Source organism: Carassius carassius, chromosome 9 (assembly GCF_963082965.1).
Source record: "Carassius carassius chromosome 9, fCarCar2.1, whole genome shotgun sequence".
Lineage (NCBI taxonomy): Eukaryota > Metazoa > Chordata > Actinopteri > Cypriniformes > Cyprinidae > Carassius > Carassius carassius.
Window position 1 is genome coordinate 14,432,503 of NC_081763.1, and position 17,831 is coordinate 14,450,333.

The 17,831-nt window shown below is 38.6% G+C and overlaps 1 protein-coding gene across 1 annotated transcript; it reads right to left on the reverse strand.

Moving 5' to 3' along the window:
* Positions 1–2,611: 2,611 nt before the first annotated feature.
* On the reverse strand, positions 2,612–16,051 carry LOC132149033 (116 kDa U5 small nuclear ribonucleoprotein component). Its single transcript, XM_059557925.1, has 27 exons — positions 15,907–16,051; positions 15,612–15,777; positions 15,444–15,522; positions 15,290–15,365; positions 15,090–15,155; positions 14,401–14,436; positions 14,233–14,323; positions 13,996–14,078; positions 13,684–13,850; positions 13,371–13,495; positions 13,220–13,283; positions 13,035–13,125; positions 12,782–12,917; positions 12,558–12,685; positions 11,731–11,924; positions 11,108–11,219; positions 10,879–11,019; positions 10,574–10,675; positions 10,403–10,485; positions 10,172–10,258; positions 9,685–9,811; positions 9,227–9,314; positions 8,557–8,675; positions 8,241–8,335; positions 7,928–8,081; positions 3,145–3,252; positions 2,612–3,046 (listed from the first exon to the last, which is right to left on the reverse strand). Exons 1-27 carry the CDS (start codon positions 16,006–16,008, stop codon positions 2,951–2,953), a joined length of 2,916 nt encoding a protein of 971 aa, XP_059413908.1. The 5' UTR covers positions 16,009–16,051; the 3' UTR covers positions 2,612–2,950.
* Between the last annotated feature and the right edge of the window lie 1,780 nt (positions 16,052–17,831).

Genomic DNA, 17,831 nt, shown 5'->3' on the forward strand with positions numbered 1-17,831 from the left:
AATTATATTTCATTGGATGGATTAAAACGTCTGGAGATACAAGGAAAGTTGCCTTATAAATCGTGATCAAAAGCAAAATCTTCTTCTGGAGTCAGGTGAATGTCAGTTTTTGGCTTAGAACTTGGAAATAAGCTGCATGCACATCTTTTGGTGTTGTGGCAATCATGAAGTGTGTATTACAAGATTTCTGACTCATAATGCGATTGTATTATGACAGTTTTCTGACTCCGAGGCAGAATATGTGTGTGCACATGCAGTGTTGACCGTGTGCAGCCCAAGGCATCTGGTCTGATGGCAGCGAATGTGAAATGTGCTGAAACACACACTAACACACACATAACACTTGAGCACGATTTGAAAATCGTTGCTAAAAATAGAACAAACACACAAGTAAGCAAAGACCTTAGGAGAAGACTTTCAGTCAGAATATCATTCACCATTCATCCTGCTAGAAAGTGACCCTGGTATTCAATCCTTTCCTCCAGGTTCTCTCGTTATCTTTTTTCCTTGACAGGCACGTTTGATTTTCAATAAAGAGACCACCTTAGAGCTGCCTGACAATCTTAGCTAAGGACCAAAGTACTTTCCACAGGAGCATCATGTATAGCCTTAAGTGTTGACAGATATATTTTATTATGCAAGTGGTGTGTGCTGTGTATGAAAGCCCGTCACTCATGCTGCCACAACCATTTCACATATTCACATCACACACATTATTGATGCAGGGAATCAGCAATGTAGTCTGAACTGATTATTCATCATCATGTTACTAACAGATATAAGTGTACAAACACTCCGTCTCTGAATTAAAATTATGGATTCCCTCTGACACACGGAAACTTCAGCCCGACTTCGATTAAATACATTTCAGAAAATATAATGTCATTAAAGTTATAAAAATATTTTCATAATTTATTTGAGCTCAAAAAAAAAAAAAGTTGTATGTTTTTATGTTTATATACTTTTAAACGCTTTTTAATTATTCTAATATTATTTTCATATTGACATCAAAGAGTCCTCAAGCTTTGAGTTCAGTCGTGGCCAAAAGTTTTGAGAATTACATAAATATTGGAAATTGGAAAAGTTGCTGCTTAAGTTTTTATAATAGCAATTTGCATATACTCCAGAATGTTACGAAGAGTGATCAGATGAATTGCATAGTCCTTCTTTGCCATGAAAATTAACTTAATCCCAAAAAAACCTTTCCACTGCATTTCATTGCTGTCATTAAAGGACCTGCTGAGATCATTTCAGTAATCGTCTTGTTAACTCAGGTGAGAATGTTGACGAGCACAAGGCTGGAGATCATTATGTCAGGCTGATTGGCTTAGAATGGCAGACTTGACATGTTAAAAGGAGGGTGATGCTTGAAATCATTGTTCTTCCATTGTTAACCACGGTGACCTGCAAAGAAACGCGTGCAGCCATCATTGCGTTGCATAAAAATGGCTTCACAGGCAAGGATATTGTGGCTACTAAGATTGCACCTAAATCAACAATTTATAGGATCATCAAGAACTTCAAGGAAAGAGGTTCAATTCTTGTAAAGAAGGCTTCAGGGCGTCCAAGAAAGTCCAGCAAGCGCCAGGATCGTCTCCTAAAGAGGATTCAGCTGCGGGATCGGAGTGCCACCAGTGCAGAGCTTGCTCAGGAATGGCAGCAGGCAGGTGTGAGCGCATCTGCACGCACAGTGAGGCCAAGACTTCTGGAAGATGGCCTGGTGTCAAGAAGGGCAGCAAAGAAGCCACTTCTCTCCAAAAAAAACATCAGGGACAGATTGATCTTCTGCAGAAAGTATAGTGAATGGACTGCTGAGGACTGGGGCAAAGTCATATTCTCTGATGAAGCCCCTTTCCGATTGTTTAGGGCATCTGGAAAAAGGCTTTTCCGGAGAAGAAAAGGTGAGCGCTACCATCAGTCCTGTGTCATGCCAACAGTAAAGCATCCTGACACCATTCATGTGTGGGGTTGCTTCTCATCCAAGGGAGTGGGCTCACTCACAATTCTGCCCAAAAACACAGCCATGAATAAAGAATGGTACCAAAACACCCTCCAACAGCAACTTCTTCCAACAATCCAACAACAGTTTGGTGAAGAACAATGCATTTTCCAGCACGATGGAGCACCGTGCCATAAGGCAAAAGTGATAACTAAGTGGCTCGGGGACCAGACTGTTGAAATTTTGGGTCCATGGCCTGGAAACTCCCCAGATCTTAATCCCATTGAGAACTTTTGGTCAATCCTCAAGAGGGGGGTGGACAAACAAAAACCCACTAATTCTGACAAACTCCAAGAAGTGATTATGAAAGAATGGGTTGCTATCAGTCAGGATTTGGCCCAGAAGTTGATTGAGAGCATGCCCAGTCGAATTGCAGAGGTCCTGAAAAGTAGGGCCAACACTGCAAATACTGACTCTTTGCATAAATGCTTGTAATTATATTTCAGTACATCACAGAAAACAACTGAAACAAAGATCTAAAAGCAGTTTAGCAGCAAACTTTTTGAAAACTAATATTTATGTAATTCTCAAAACTTTTGGCCACGACTGTAGAATGGCCATCACCTTTACGTATATCATAAAGAATACATCCATAATGACCTCAAACACAGATTCACAGGCCAAATGATTTTAATCACACTTATATAAATGTACGTTTTAAAAGACATTTCAAAAAAACCTTCTTGAAAAAAAGACTTGCCCGTTCTTCACATAATCTTACACTACAAAAACACTTGTCAAATTTAAAAATAAACAAAGAACAAAATTATAAGGGAGCTCTGGTCGGTCCCAGGTTAATTTAGGAAGGTCTGCATTAACAGCAACAGTATTCGATGTCGATATTTCTAGCACTTTACATTTCCATCATACAGAACTGGACTGATTTGTAGTAGGGGCAAGTCTGGTGAAGCTGTAGGGGAATGATGGGATGAGTTAAGTTCGTTTGTCATATCACATCGGGTAGTTGAGCACCACATCTTGTTTGGCCAGCTCCAACAACATGGGGTCATCGAAGAACTTGCTGATACTGACGTCCTCGCTCAAGCCCTGGAGAAACAGAGAGAGATGATTATGATGATGATATATGATGCATATTCAAACTAAACAAGTTGTTTGACTTTACAGAGACATCAAGCGTGTCTTACTTTACGCCTGCGGGTTTTGATCATAAACTCTCTGGCCAGATGAGGGGCCGGCTGAGGCTCTAGAGGACGAATCACAATGCTCTTGTCCAGAGGATCACCCGGAACAATCTAGAGTGAGGGACAGAGACAATAATTACACAGGACAGTGGCGAAACACACACACACAGAGAGAGAGAGAGAAACAGTGTTAAAGGAAAAGGGGTCCAAGATAAGCTGCTGCTGACTCAATTTTCTGCTACTCAACATCAAACACATTAGATCAACACACACACATGGGCGTGGTAGTGGGGGTAAAAGTGGACCTGACTACCCAGGGCCCCGTCTAGGTAGAGGGCCCTTTGAAATCCCATCAATTTAAAAAAAATTTTTTCGAACTAATTCGAATTAATCGGGCCCTCCAATTGATGTCATTATTCATTTCAAATATATTGATAACACCAACTGAGAGAATGAACTCAGTGCCAGACACTCTGGTTATTGCTTGTTATGCACCTACATCCAATTAAAGTTAGCATAGTCAACTCCAGACAGCTGCTGCTACATGCTAATGTTACATCTTTAGCTTAGTTTGTCAACCAGGCTGCTTGTTGCTGTAAGTAAATTATGGGCCAGGCCTAACGTCAGGTTGCCAACATTAACCAGTTTCAGAAACAAACAGTGCTGTGCTTAAAAGCTATAGTCAATGCTCAATAAATTCATGATGTTATCAAAGCAAATTAATAGGGTTGCAAAATTCTGGGAATTTTCAAAGTTGGACAATTTCCATGGGAGTTAACAGGAATATAAGGGAATTAATGGGAATTTAAAAAACTGAAAGGTTATTCCTTTATAGTTGACATTTTTTTTTCATTATGGTAGGCTTAGCTTATTTGATTGGTTTCTGAGGGTACAGTTGTCTCGTGTTCTCCTGTTCAAAAATAAATGTTTTTAATTTAAAACTTGCATCAGTATCATGGATCAAAATGTTAGTACACAAACGAACCCGATGTAGCCTAAGGTTTAAAGGTATTTGAGCACAAGTAGGCCAAATGCATCAGTTCAGGTGGTGAATGAAAGAACCAGTGATTACTATAATCTGATTTGATTATAGATTTAAACACTATTTATACTTGTTTATATTCAAATAATTAAAAAAAAAAAATTCATTCATTCATTCAAAATTTTTTCTTCATTTTGCTAACCCGCATCATACAATGGCATGTGTAGGGGGCCCACTGACATTGAGAGTATACAGGGCCCAGAATTTGGTGCTACGCCCCTGCGCGCGCGCACACACACACACACACACACACGTCACATTTTCCCCAATGAAGAAAAACAAAGCCTATGTTTAATAACTACTACTTGCATCTTTACATTATCTTTGTTAAAAATTCTTATTACCATATTTTTTAAATTAAAAGTGACTTATTAGATTCTCTTGGTTTAAACACTGCAATAATGATTTTTTATTATTATTTGAAGCAACAAACATTAACATACAACAAATACTATTGTGTCTAAATACGCTCTATATTTTCATCATCACATTCTCACTTTTTAAATTCAAAATTATTTTAGCAATTTTCTATTATTAAATTTGAACGTTAAATCTGTAATACATTTTAGAATAATCCATAAATTAATTTAACAATAACAACAATTAATTACGTTAATAATTAATATAATTTAAAGGGATGGTTCACCCAAAAATGAAAATGATGTCATTAATAACTCACTCTCATGTCGTTCCAAACCCGTGAGACCTCCATTTATCTTTGGAACACATTTTAAGATATTTTAGATTTAGTCCGAGAGCGTTCTGTGCCTCCATTGAAGCTGTGTGTACGGTATACTGTCCATGTCCAGAAAGGTAATAAAAACATCATCAAAGTAGTCCATGTGACATCAGAGGGTCAGTTAGAATTTTTTGAAGCATCAAAAATGCATTTTGGTCCAAAAATAGCAAAAACTACGACTTTATTCAGCATTGTCTTCTCTTCCGTGTCTGTTGTGAGAGAGAGTTCAAAACAAAGCAGTTTCGAGATATCCGGTTTGCGAACGAATCATTCGATGTAACCGGATCTTTTTGAACCAGTTCACCAAATCGAACTGAATCGTTTTAAACGGTCCACGTCTCCAATACGCATTAATCCACAAATGACTTAAAGGAGCATTTCACCCATGGGAACATTGATCTTCATTGAAAGTGGGTCATATATGTAGTCGAAATTTATTAAAACTTTCGAATTTGGTGCCTTTTTGACCGAGTAATTACAGAAAGTAACTTTAGGGCTCATTTGTATGGAACACTACAACTCCCACAATGCAACACATTTGCACAGCTCCACAAGCCACTCCCACTAATCCAGAACACCGCTGTTAGGCGATATTGTCTACAAGACATTGAGGACACAGTTAGCGATGTATGGTATTTACGTGCCACAGTAGTAAACAATGCCACAGTAAGCTTTTTGTGCATTAAAAAAGGTACTGCACAAACAGTTTACAGTTGACGTTACGTAACTTATTAACCGGGAATCAGTTCGTGATAATAATGCTTGAAGAAATTGTATACATTTCACGAAATGAATAATAAATTAAATTGAAACACTTATTTTACAGTTAGACGTCCATTTGTCCCTGCAGGCTTCGGCTGGCGTTTCCAGTTTACCTTCGGAATTCTGAAATATGTCTCCAGGACGCCTCTGTCCATATGCGGGGCGAAACTAGGATGGTTCACAACGCAAACATCCGTGTCCTTGTCTGCCTCAGACATTTCTTCGAGGAGAAATTGGCATCTTTCAAATTCTTTCAGCAGACGGACTCGAGCTCTGTGTCCGTAGGCGCACAACGAGAGCACAGGCACCACCAGTCCGCACCAGCTCGAGCACGCCCGGGCTCCTCGGACGCGACAGGCAGGTCTCCGGCCTCGGCTGCAGCCGCCGCCTCCTGTTCCTCCATCAGCCTCAGCTGCTCTGCGCTATATTGTGGCTCGTATAGATAGCCACGAACATCTGTTTCGAGCAACAGACTTTGAAAATTCTCTTCTTCCATATCATGAGTTGTTCCTCCAGCCATTCTCGTAAATCTGACTCCATAAGCGCTTGTTAGCTTAGCTACATAGCTTCCAAACAAGATGGCGGATTTTCGTTTCTGTAAGTTTAGTCCCACCCACTGATCTGTAATAGGCCTGTAGAGTGAGTGGGTCCCACCCCCTGGAATAATAATAAGCTAGTGTCTGTAGTCTACACTTTTCAATGAATTTTGACTTCCTGCTTATTATGACGCAAAATGACGATTTTTACGTCATAATAAGCAGGAAGTAAAACAATTAAATCCTTATTTCTCCCATCTCAGGGAAAAACAAAGGAAAAATCCATGATCATTATAATATATGACTGGGTTTCTAACAATACAAAGCTAAATGCAAATGGGTGAAGTGATCCTTTAAGCTGTTAACTTGTTTAATGTGGCTGACACTCCCTCTTGAGTTCAAACAAACCAATATCCCGGAGTAATTCATGTACTCAAACAGTACACTGACTGAACTTCTGTGAAGAGAGAACTGAAGATGAACACCGAGCCGAGCCAGATAATGACTCGTTCACGAGTCAAGAACCGGTTGCATCGGTTTTCGGATCACCAGTAGTTCTTTTGGACAGTAAGATTCAATAAACCGGTTGAAGAAAAAGGTTCACTGGTTCTTTTGCGCTCAATGTTATGGCGTCTTTGGCGATGACTGCAAGCCTTCGGTTTACCCGCGCTCATAACATTAGCACAGAATCAGTTCAGAATCAATCACGAAAAGAATCAGTTCAGTTCAGACGCTCTGTGTGTCGGTTTGCTTCACGCTGAATCACACATGCACAGTATCATCAGCTCCTCGGTTCTTGAATCGGACTCGTGAACGAGTCATTATCTGGCTCGACTCGGTGTTCATATTCAGTTCTCTCTTCACAGCAGTTCAGTCAGTGTACTGTTTGAGTACATGCATTACTCCGGGATATTGGTTTGTTTAATAAAAAATGTAAATAATTCTAACTGACCCTCTGATGTCACATGGACTACTTTGATGATGTTTTTCTTACCTTTCTGGACATGGACAGTATATCGTACACACAGCTTCAGTTGAGGGACTGAGAGCTCTTGGAGTAAATCTAAAATATCTTAAACTGTGTTCTGAAGATAAATGGAGGTCTTACGGGTTTGGAACGACATGAGAGTGAGTTATTAATGACATAATTTAGCAAATTGGGCAAACTAACCCTTTAAATACTTTAATATTGAGATTATTGTTTCATGAATTGCCTTAAAATGTCACAATATAAAAAATATCATAATGGCCCTAGCAATAGGCTTCTGTTTAACCAAATTCTCTATTATAAATTTCCAATGGTGAATCTCATTTTCTCCCATTTCAAATACTGTAGTACAAGAAAGAAAGAAATCAGCATAAATAAGTATAATTTTAATAACAACAATTTATAAATTATATTACTTAATGATAATTCAGCAAATTAATGTAAATATAATTTCCTCATATATAAATCCTCAAAGTACTGTTTTACTTAAATGCCATAAAAATGTAAAAAATAAATAAATAAATACAGGTCACAAATTAAAATAATTTAAAATTAAAAATCAAATTTTGCTAAAAGAATGTATGATTTCTTATCTAAATTTTGTTTCATTGGGTGAAACGTGACCTGGCATGTTTTTGACAGGTTTTGTGAGGTTCACTTCCACATGATACTCCTTACACTAATTTAAACACACACGTAAGTAACGAGCGAGTCTGTACCTGCCAGTGGTGGAACACACTGAGTGCGAAGGCCTGGCCCTGCGTGTGTGTGCGGAGATCAGTTTCAAAGCCAAACGAGTCAATAGCGGGAATGAAAGCCTTGATGGCGTAGAGAGGAGAGCCAGGGATTGGAGCATCCTGCGTCACATGACCTCTACGGGACACAGAGACAAGAGATCAGTCAGAGGCTCGTTCTAAAAGAAGACTGTCTTTGTTAGAGACTTGCTGACTTGAGCAACAATCTGCTTAATGTGAGTGTGTGTTAACAGACGAGGAGTCAGCAATGTCTTCATTATGTTTGGGTGTACTGTACCTCCTGCGCGCCAGCACCGTGTACACAGCAGAAACGCAGTCAGCAGGGGCCTGAACCTCCACAAAGTAATAGGGCTCCATAAGCCTGGGCGTGGCCTACAGAAAGCAACCAATCACAAAGCAAGGAAAAAAGAGAGGGAGGGCAAGTGAGAAAACCAATTACAATAATCAACAATTAATGGTTAATGGATTAAACAGTTAATGGATCACGTAATTGAATGAAACAGTCCAATAAGACTAATGGAAACAATGATTAGGCAGAGGAAGATGGGGGAAGAAGAGAGGTGGTTAAACAGAGCTATGGAAGGATAAATTACCATCAGGAAGGCAGAGTAGACGACTCTGCGAGCTGTAGGGATGACCTGTCCTCCTCCTCTGTGCAGCGGCTCCTGTGCAATCACTGCGTCCAGGATCTTAAACTTCACGTTGCGGATTGCTGAATGCAGGGAATGACCAGCCGATATATTTGTTATTTAGTACAAACAGAAACACCAAAATGCCAATTACGAAAAGGTCATTTACATATGAAAAACTTAAAGAGACAGCAGCAAAACCAGCCTTTTCAATTGTGAGGGTCAAAAAGAGAGTGGAAAACAGCAATGAAAGAAAATGTAATGCTACTAAAGCGCAAGTAGACATCACAACAGTTTAAATGTATGTTAAGAAAAACTTCTATTCAGATGACATTAACTGATACAAAGATCAGACAATTAACAGAGCTATTAAATTATTTGTGTTTTAAACATTAACTTTACAGGAGTGTTCAATGACATCAACGGAAAACTAAATGTAAATATATACATAATATTAGCTAATATATATCTCAAATATCAGCTGATACCAATATATAGAACATTCCTAATTTAATTCCTAATGAAAGTTTATTTACCCTAAGAACATTTTATTCACTCTTTGGTGCTTTTTTTTAGACTGTTCTGTCTTCGTAACCATTGAAAACTCTGATTTAAATGTTATGCAATGTCTTACGTTCATCACACAAAGGACCCTCGCGTGTGCCCCACTGGAAGCCCTGTACAATGCTGTCCTTCACTGAGCCGAGAAGAGCTTTATCTACCTACAACACACACAGAGAATGAAAACAGATATATCAAGTTATTTAGCTGTCAACAAACATGCCAGTGCATGACCTCTCACAAAAACAGACAGACCGACAAGTTTTTGATTTTTTTCTCTGATTGCTTGGAAAAACACACTCCAAACAATGACAACACATCCATGTCAAAAGATTTTAACACACACATCTACATTCAAGTGGCCAAAGGCACTATTTTCACATTTATTTATCAACACAGTCAGAGGAGAGATGAAGTTATTCTAAATTAATTCACTACCCAATTACACCTGAATATAATTAGGAGAAAGATTACAATGATTAAATGAATATAAATTAATCTTGCAGAGCATGATTAATGTCAGCTCATTACCTCAGAGGGCAGAGTGTCATCTACTAAAATATTGGGCCCGGTTGTGTCAGGTCCAAAAGCCCAAATTGAACGAGCTGCTAGCAAATCCCAGTCATACTTTGTCTGGAAAAACTCTCCCAACTTCTTTCTATGGAGAGAAAAAGAGAGACGCATTAATTGGTTTTAAGATAGTTAACAGCTTATGGGTAACACAGTAGATCTTGTCAGTTGAACTGCACCACGCAGACTTCCACTTTGTGGGCGGTAAATTATTTTAATGTTTTTGAAGTTTCTTATGCTCACCGAGGCTGCATTTATTTGATCAATTGAGTTAATTAATACAATTAAAACAGTAATACTATGAAAAATTTAGGTGCTGACTTGGTGCTCAAGAAACATTTATTATCAGTGTTGAAAACAGTTATGCATCTTAATTTTTAATATTAATAAAGACATCTTTGTGTTCTATATAACCCACATGTCCTCAACAGCTCGGACATGTTTTTACCTGTTCCATGTGATCTGCACCACCTCGTTCTCTATGTCTTCGGCCAGACCCTTCTCCAATGGCTCAGCAATCATAGTAATCTTATTCCTTCCAATCACACACACAATTACAAATCACACATACATATACAAACACTGATGCATGTCAAGACTTTTACAGGTCACTTAAAAAAATAAAAATAAATTTAATCAGAACTGGGATTCTAAATGGTGGTGTTTGTTTGTTCCTCACTTTTTATTGGGCGTTTCCGCAAAACACTTCAGGGAGGACGTCTCTACCACAGTCTCACAGAAGGTCACCACTGGATCAGCCACCTATTGTTAGAGATCAAAGAGAAATCACATGAAAAAAAAGCATATGTAAAAAGAGAGGAAAGAAAATTCTATGACCACAAAAGAGCACCTTGATATCGATCTCAGAGTACATCTTCCTCAGGTCATGCATTACACAGTCCAGGTACAGCTCACCTGTACCAAGAATCACATGTTCACCTGACTCCTCCACCTGAACACACACAAACCAGCACAGATTAATAACAAATAAGTCAGTAATACATCTTGGTTATGAATCCTGAAAATGTCAAAGTAACCCTGCCGATTGCCACTGCAAGTATATGTGATATTCGGTTTGGTCCAGAGGCTTAAAACATGACATAAATATGGTTTTAAAGCAATACTGGTATCGTAGGTTGCTCTAGGAAATGTTACCTTTGTTGTGAGTGATGGATAACTCTTGTTGACTTTTCTGAGTCCATCCAACATCTTGGGCAGTTCTGAGGGATTGACCGGCTCCACAGCGATTTTTATCACTGATGCGGTGTTAAACTTCAATGGCCTGAAGATCTGAGCCTAATCACACCAATACAAAGAACATTCAACTTCCAACGTCTCATTAACTAATACTGCTTTGTTTCAAATAAATCTCTCTCTTTCCTACCTCTTCATTTCCACGGGGCTCTGTGATTGTGGCTGTTTTGACAATTGGCTGGTCGCACCCTTCGATCAACACCCAGTTACCAGCAGGGACACGATTCACTTCAATCTGATACCTTGCATAAACACATTCAACATAACATTTACAAAGACTACCGTGTAAAAAAGATGCTCATGTGTGATTACTTTGAAACAGTTTTCACTCAAATATAGTACATTTTTTACAAATCATTACAAAGAAACAACAAGTAATGAACTGAAATTAAGTGTGAAATTTTTAAATAGATTTTTTTTTTTGTAATACTGTCTCCAATAATCTTTTATTATTATCTCTGGGCCTCAAGATGGCATACAATCATTAAAATAATAACAGTTTTGAAAACCCCTCATTTTCAAAGTGTGGCTTCTAGAAGCAAATTGGGCATTTTTATAATGAATATACTTTGTTGCTAGCTATGCAAAGCACAATTCTTATGGGGTACACGCTAAATACATATTTAAAAGATCCTTATCCTTAAATCCTGAACAACTAGAAAAGACATAGGGCCTTCAAATATTGGTGTGAAAAATGTGGGACCATGGACTAATAATGCAAGCAAAATGATCAGAAAGAGGTGTGAAGGTCACCTAGCCACAGAAATCCACAGACGTCCGATCGTGCAGATCTGAGAGTCCTCCTCATCCTCCAGGCTGTAGTTCTCTCCCAGAACCTTCACCGGCTGTCCCGCCTGCAGGGTTCCACTCAGAACTCGACCAAACGCGTGGAACTGCACACCATCATCTGTGCTGTACATCTTAGTGGTGTGGCACATCAGTGGACCCTAAGAAAATATAAAAGAGTTTGACTTACTTCTTTGGGCCTGTTTCACTGAGATACTTTCATTTTTAGGCTTTAATTTGCTAAGACAACATGTGCATTAACTATATTTACCAGATCAATTCTAAAACACACATAAGGAAAAGTCATGCGACTTTGCATAAAGTAATGCAATAGAATAATTCACTTGGAGAAGAAAAGAAAACATTTCGCTCTGGTCATTCTGAAACGCTGGAGCCAAAGCCTGTCATCAAAATGATTGACTACTCCCAGAACTGTCTGACACGCTGTCGCTTCCAGACATAAAGCATTTGCCACAGAGTTTTGTCTGTATGCTCTAAACCACAAATTATTTATTACTATTTACCTAAAAATAGAACTACAGTGGCATCCCCAAAGGCCACGACTTCCATTTCCATTCATATTTTGTTCCAATTTATATTCAAATATACACTACTATTTAAATTGAGTCAGTAAGGTTTTTTATGGAGAAAAAAAAAAAAATGTTTTTTTAGAACTTATCAGCACCAACATTGTGAACAGCGTGTGTGAAGTGATGATTTTGTCCTTTTGAACACTAGGGATGGAAACTCTTACAAGCTGAATCTGCATCATTCTCTGCAGATCCTACACTTACATCAGGGTCACACTCAGACATTGTCTCTCCTAGGTCCGAATCCAGTCCACCCGTGTAGCTGTGCTCTATCTTAGCTTTGGCACCCCCCTGAGGAGATGGTATGTGTTGCACGCACATGTCCACAAAGCCTGTTGAATTAGCACATAATATTAGACCAAAAAAGCACACGTGTGCAAGAATTATAGTTTACTGCACCAACACAACAGCACAAAAATGAGACTTGCCTGTAAACTCTCCAAAAAAGCGGTTACAAACAAGGCGCAGCAGAGGTCTGATGTTTAGCTTTAACTCCTCTTTAGTCAGATGAATGCCGAGCTCATCCAAGACACGAGGCAGAGACGTATCCACATCCCCCACCACCTACAGACACACACCACAGTTAAACACCCTAGGCATTAGTGTGTGTTTAACTGCCTATGTCTGCCTGAATCAGCAGTCATTTTACCCAAGTAAAGTGAACCTGGGTGTATTTCTCACCTGTGAAAGAATCTTGTACAGCGGCTCCAGAACGAATTCAACAAAGCTGCGCTGAGAGTTGCTGTTGGGGGCTTTCTTTGTGAATTTCCTCCTGACAGGCCCAGAACGTGACAATTTACAATCAAGAACCAAAAAACACGCAAGGCAAATTGTCTGTCAAAATAAAATAAGCTTTAAATTGTTACGTTTTAGGGTTGAAGTAAATGTCTCCCCACAGTCTTTTGGCAAACTCCATGTAGTTGATGTCGCCTGGAAAACAATTGAGAGTAAAACAAGTTTTCAGACAGAAGCATCGAGGATGCATTTGAACAATATTTTTGTGTTTGCATTGCTCACCATAAGTGTCTGAATAGATCTTGGCAAAGGAGCCAAGAGTGAAGCAGATGCTGTATTGTGAGGAAGCGAAACACACGTTCCCCAACAGGGGAGACACAATCAGAGACTCATCTGTGGAGTAGGTGCTGCCAGGGAAAAAAATTTAAAAAAGAGATATTTATTCTTTGGAACTTCAAGCTGCTTGGTAAAAACAATTATATTCATGAAGCAAATTAAAAATACAAGCAAGTAAAAGACAAATAGTAGTTCTAGGATTTGTTTAAATAGCGTGTATTATCTACAAAAACATCTTCCTGTAAAAATCGTGGGGTACCTCAGCAAGCCGTTGACCTCATCCACAATGTGGCGCAGTTTGTAGTAGGCATCAGTAGGTGGCAGCTTCAGCTCCACAATCAGACGATCCACTTTATTAATACAGATAGTGATGGCCAACTTCTCCTGCACTGCATGCTTGATCAGTCGCTCAGTGTTTAGCATCACCTGAACACATTCAAAAGTTTAAACTTACATTACATAGTTAATTTGACAAATACAATATAAGCTCACAAAAACATGATGATGATTTATATGACAGTGCATTATGATGACAACAATATACTAATAGCCAAAATGTGTGTGAACTCACCCCCTCAGCAGCATCGATAAAAAGCACAATGCCGTCAGACAGTCTGACTGATGATGTCACCTCATCAGAGAAATTCACATGACCTGAGGACAGGTTCAAGAGATAAATCTCTTGCTTCTGCACAGCACATTATGTACTTGCAGTTTTTTCTAAGTGATATTTTAAACAGATATGTCAGCTACTTTTTAATGTGTGAAAAGATGAGCACAGGGAAGAGTGAAAGAGGGCAGGAAGTACCTGGCGTGTCCATGATGTTGAAGAGGTAGGATTTGCCCCGAGAGTCAGGCAGCACCATGGTAACAGGTGTACTCTTGATGCCAACTCCCCTCTTGTGAGAAAACACAAAATTTACATGAGATACTGAACGTACTTGCTTACAATCAGACAATTTAGTTGATTTCTTACCTCTTGCTCTGTGAAGAGGATATCTGTGTATCGTAACTGTGAAAAAGTAAAAGATCGATATTGTAACATATCCAGAGTTACTGTAGAGCAAAACACTTATCTAGTCTGTTCAGCAAAACACCTCTCTGCATGTGAAAACTGTAGATGTATGAATAGTTAGAATAGTTTATCTGCCATCAGTGATTCAACCGTAACATTATGAAGCGACAAGAATACTGTTTGTACGTGAATAAAACAAAAATAACGACTTTATTCAACAATTAATTTGTCACCAGTCTCCTCCTCTGTGTCTCTCCATATCCTTGACAAAGGAATTGTTGAATAAAGTTGTTATTTTTGTTTTATTCACGTACAAACAGTATTCTCGTCGCTTAATAATGTTACGGTTGAATCACTGATGGCAGATGAACTATTCTAATGACGTCTTTCATACTTTTCTGGACTTTGACAGTGTTACTTGGCAGTCTATGGGACACTCTCAAGCCTCCCGGTTTTCATCCAAAATATCTTAAATTGTGTTCTGAAGACGAACAAAGCTTTTACGGGTTTGGAATGACATGGGGGTGATTAATGAATAAAAGTGATTAATTACTAAATTTTCATTTTGGGGTGGAGTATCCCTTTAATATTCATATTCTTAATATAAACAAAAAATATATTTTGTTTATATTTAATAACTATATACTTACATCAGAGTCATCTCTCTTACGTATTTCAGGATGTGTCTGTTCAATGAGGCAGTCCACAAAGCAAGTCTTTAGGGACAAAACAAATGCATTTTAGTTTGCAATCAAAACTAATGAAATCAAACTCAGTGCACATGAAAAGCAACACATGATGCACCTTCATTTATTAGACAAAACTGAAAAAGCATGACAGTGTCCTTTACCTTGCCATGGTGTAAGTGTCCACACAAGGTGACATTTCTGATCAGTTCTGAGCTGTCCATCAAATCAGCGAGGAACCTGCGGACAGAGATGCATGTAACAATATGCAATTCAAGCAAACAGGAAGAGAGGGACACTACACAACAGTGAACTCACTCCATGTCATAGACAGTGACAGGAAGCTCTTGCTCCATCAGAGTAAACTTCTTCATCTTCACAGGCTTGATGATGGGCTCTGAGTAGGAAATAAAATGAGGTAAATTTAATTTGCCCTGGGTGTGCATGTAGTGCATAAAACTAGCATTCCACCAGCATGTCTGTTACCCGTCAATGGCTGTGTATCTTCTTCTTGGACAATAGTCTCCACCTCAGGACCATAAACTTCCTCAGCCGTGGGATAATATTTTTTATCCTCATGCAGAACCACCTCCATACCACCACCACCCTCCTCCTCATCAGCCTGGTCTTCATCATCATCCTCCTCATCCGCCTGTAATAAGAAAAACTGCACTCAGATCCCACTTGTATTAGCTGCAGCTTTCAAGATAAGATTGTGATTTACAGGTTTCTAGTGCAATATACACAAACGAACAGAGGTCATAAAACATCTGGGACGGACCTCATCAGCATCCCGGTCCTCTGCATCTACTTCCTCATCTTCATCAGAGTCCAGCTCCGGTCCAATGTAGTTTCCGAACTCATCATAAAGATCCGTCTCCATGCTGACGAGCTCTGATGGGACAAAACAGATTGGAATTACATTTTCCCACTTCAGTGAAGTTATTAGCATGCATGGGATTTAGTTCAATTAACGTGCAGAGCTAACATCTCTAAACAAAACGTGACTACTTTAAAAAAAGTTAAAGTACAATATTGAAACTTAAAATTCCTCATGATTCTTTAATTAATTAATTGCGCACAATACTATCAATCTAGATCCATGAGTATATCTTTCAGAGCCAATAATACACACGCAGAATGTACATATGCAAAATGATGAATCACATTACTAATTACTGACAATCACAATATATCTAAAAGGTAAGGGTTTAGAAAAGCCTCAAAGAAAGCCGTTAACACATCTAACGTAAAACGCGCAACAAACGTACGACAGAATATGAATGAATGACTCATTAAATAATCTTTCATTTCTTTCTCCAGCGTATTAACGCACTATGTATACGAATTGTATACCTGTATGCTACTGTTTGTGCCTGGGGTGATTTTATTGTTGTTTTAAAGTTGTTCCTCTTGCTGTGTCCAAACCATGCACCGCGAGGTCCTTACTCAGAGCAACGTATGGCGTACGTTGGTGACGTCATCATCCGTCGCCAGGCACGTTGCCCGTTTGAAAAACAAATCCCGGGTACAAAAGGATTTTGTAAAAAAAAAAAAAAACTTCCTGAAACTGCTAACAATCTATACATTGCTCTTGTTACAAGGTGGCATAAAATCTAGAAATTAATGAGAACATTCAGTGATGGGGTACACAAATGTACTTACATTAAAAAATGATGATGATTATTATGATTATTATTATTATGGAATATGATTAATACATTTTATTTAATAATTGCAGTATAATTTTGACTAAACTCAATTTACATGTTCTTACATATACTAATAGAAACCATAGGTCATTAGAGACTCTTAGAATAAATGCAGCAATCAAGATTTAAAATATTTGACATATATAATTAATTAAAAATGGCATATTCATCTTTCCACAATTAATAAGATATATCCTCTCAAGATTATCCAGCAAGTCAAATAATAAAATGTACTGGCAGAAGATGGCACCATGACAGTTGTGTGCCTGTTACTCTTTGTGTTTCACTCATTGGGCATCTCTAATATTTTCAGTCCCACATAGTTTACAATATCCAAGTATGACTCAGGCTCCATTTGTTGATATGGGGATCTCATGTGGCACTTGAACATTGGCAGGACTGCAGAGGTCAACATCCACTGTTACTTTCCAATTGTAAAAAAAAAAAAAAAAAACCTTCCAATAAACAACATTAATGCCCAATTTAAAGGGGTCATGAATTGAGAATAATTTTAGTATGATTTTACATCAAAAAACATAATAATTTAGAATTGGTTATTTGCTATCATGCTGTTCTGTCTCTCTGCAGATTCATGCCGAACACTCACCACCTTATTCTTCAACACGGAAGTAAGCCGCTTTCTGTGAATGTGTGAGACTTCCGGTTCTTTAACCACTGTAGGGAAATTGCGAGAAGAAGTGCAGTAAACGGTTAAACTGTTTGCACTACAAAGCAGTGTGTTCATAATTTAGATAATATGGTGAGACACACTAGTTTGAAATATCAAGTAACAAAATGATTTGTTTATTTACTCACACTTCTGTGGTGTGACATTACTGTTTGATCCGCTATGTTCAGAATCAGCGCAGACTAATGTCCCGCTCTGTTTCTGACTTACAAGCTTACAAACTTACCACGCCGCTTCTGACCTGAAAGAGAAATTGATTCGCAACATGACGCAACAGTGCTCGCGTCCAATCTAGATAGGTTCACA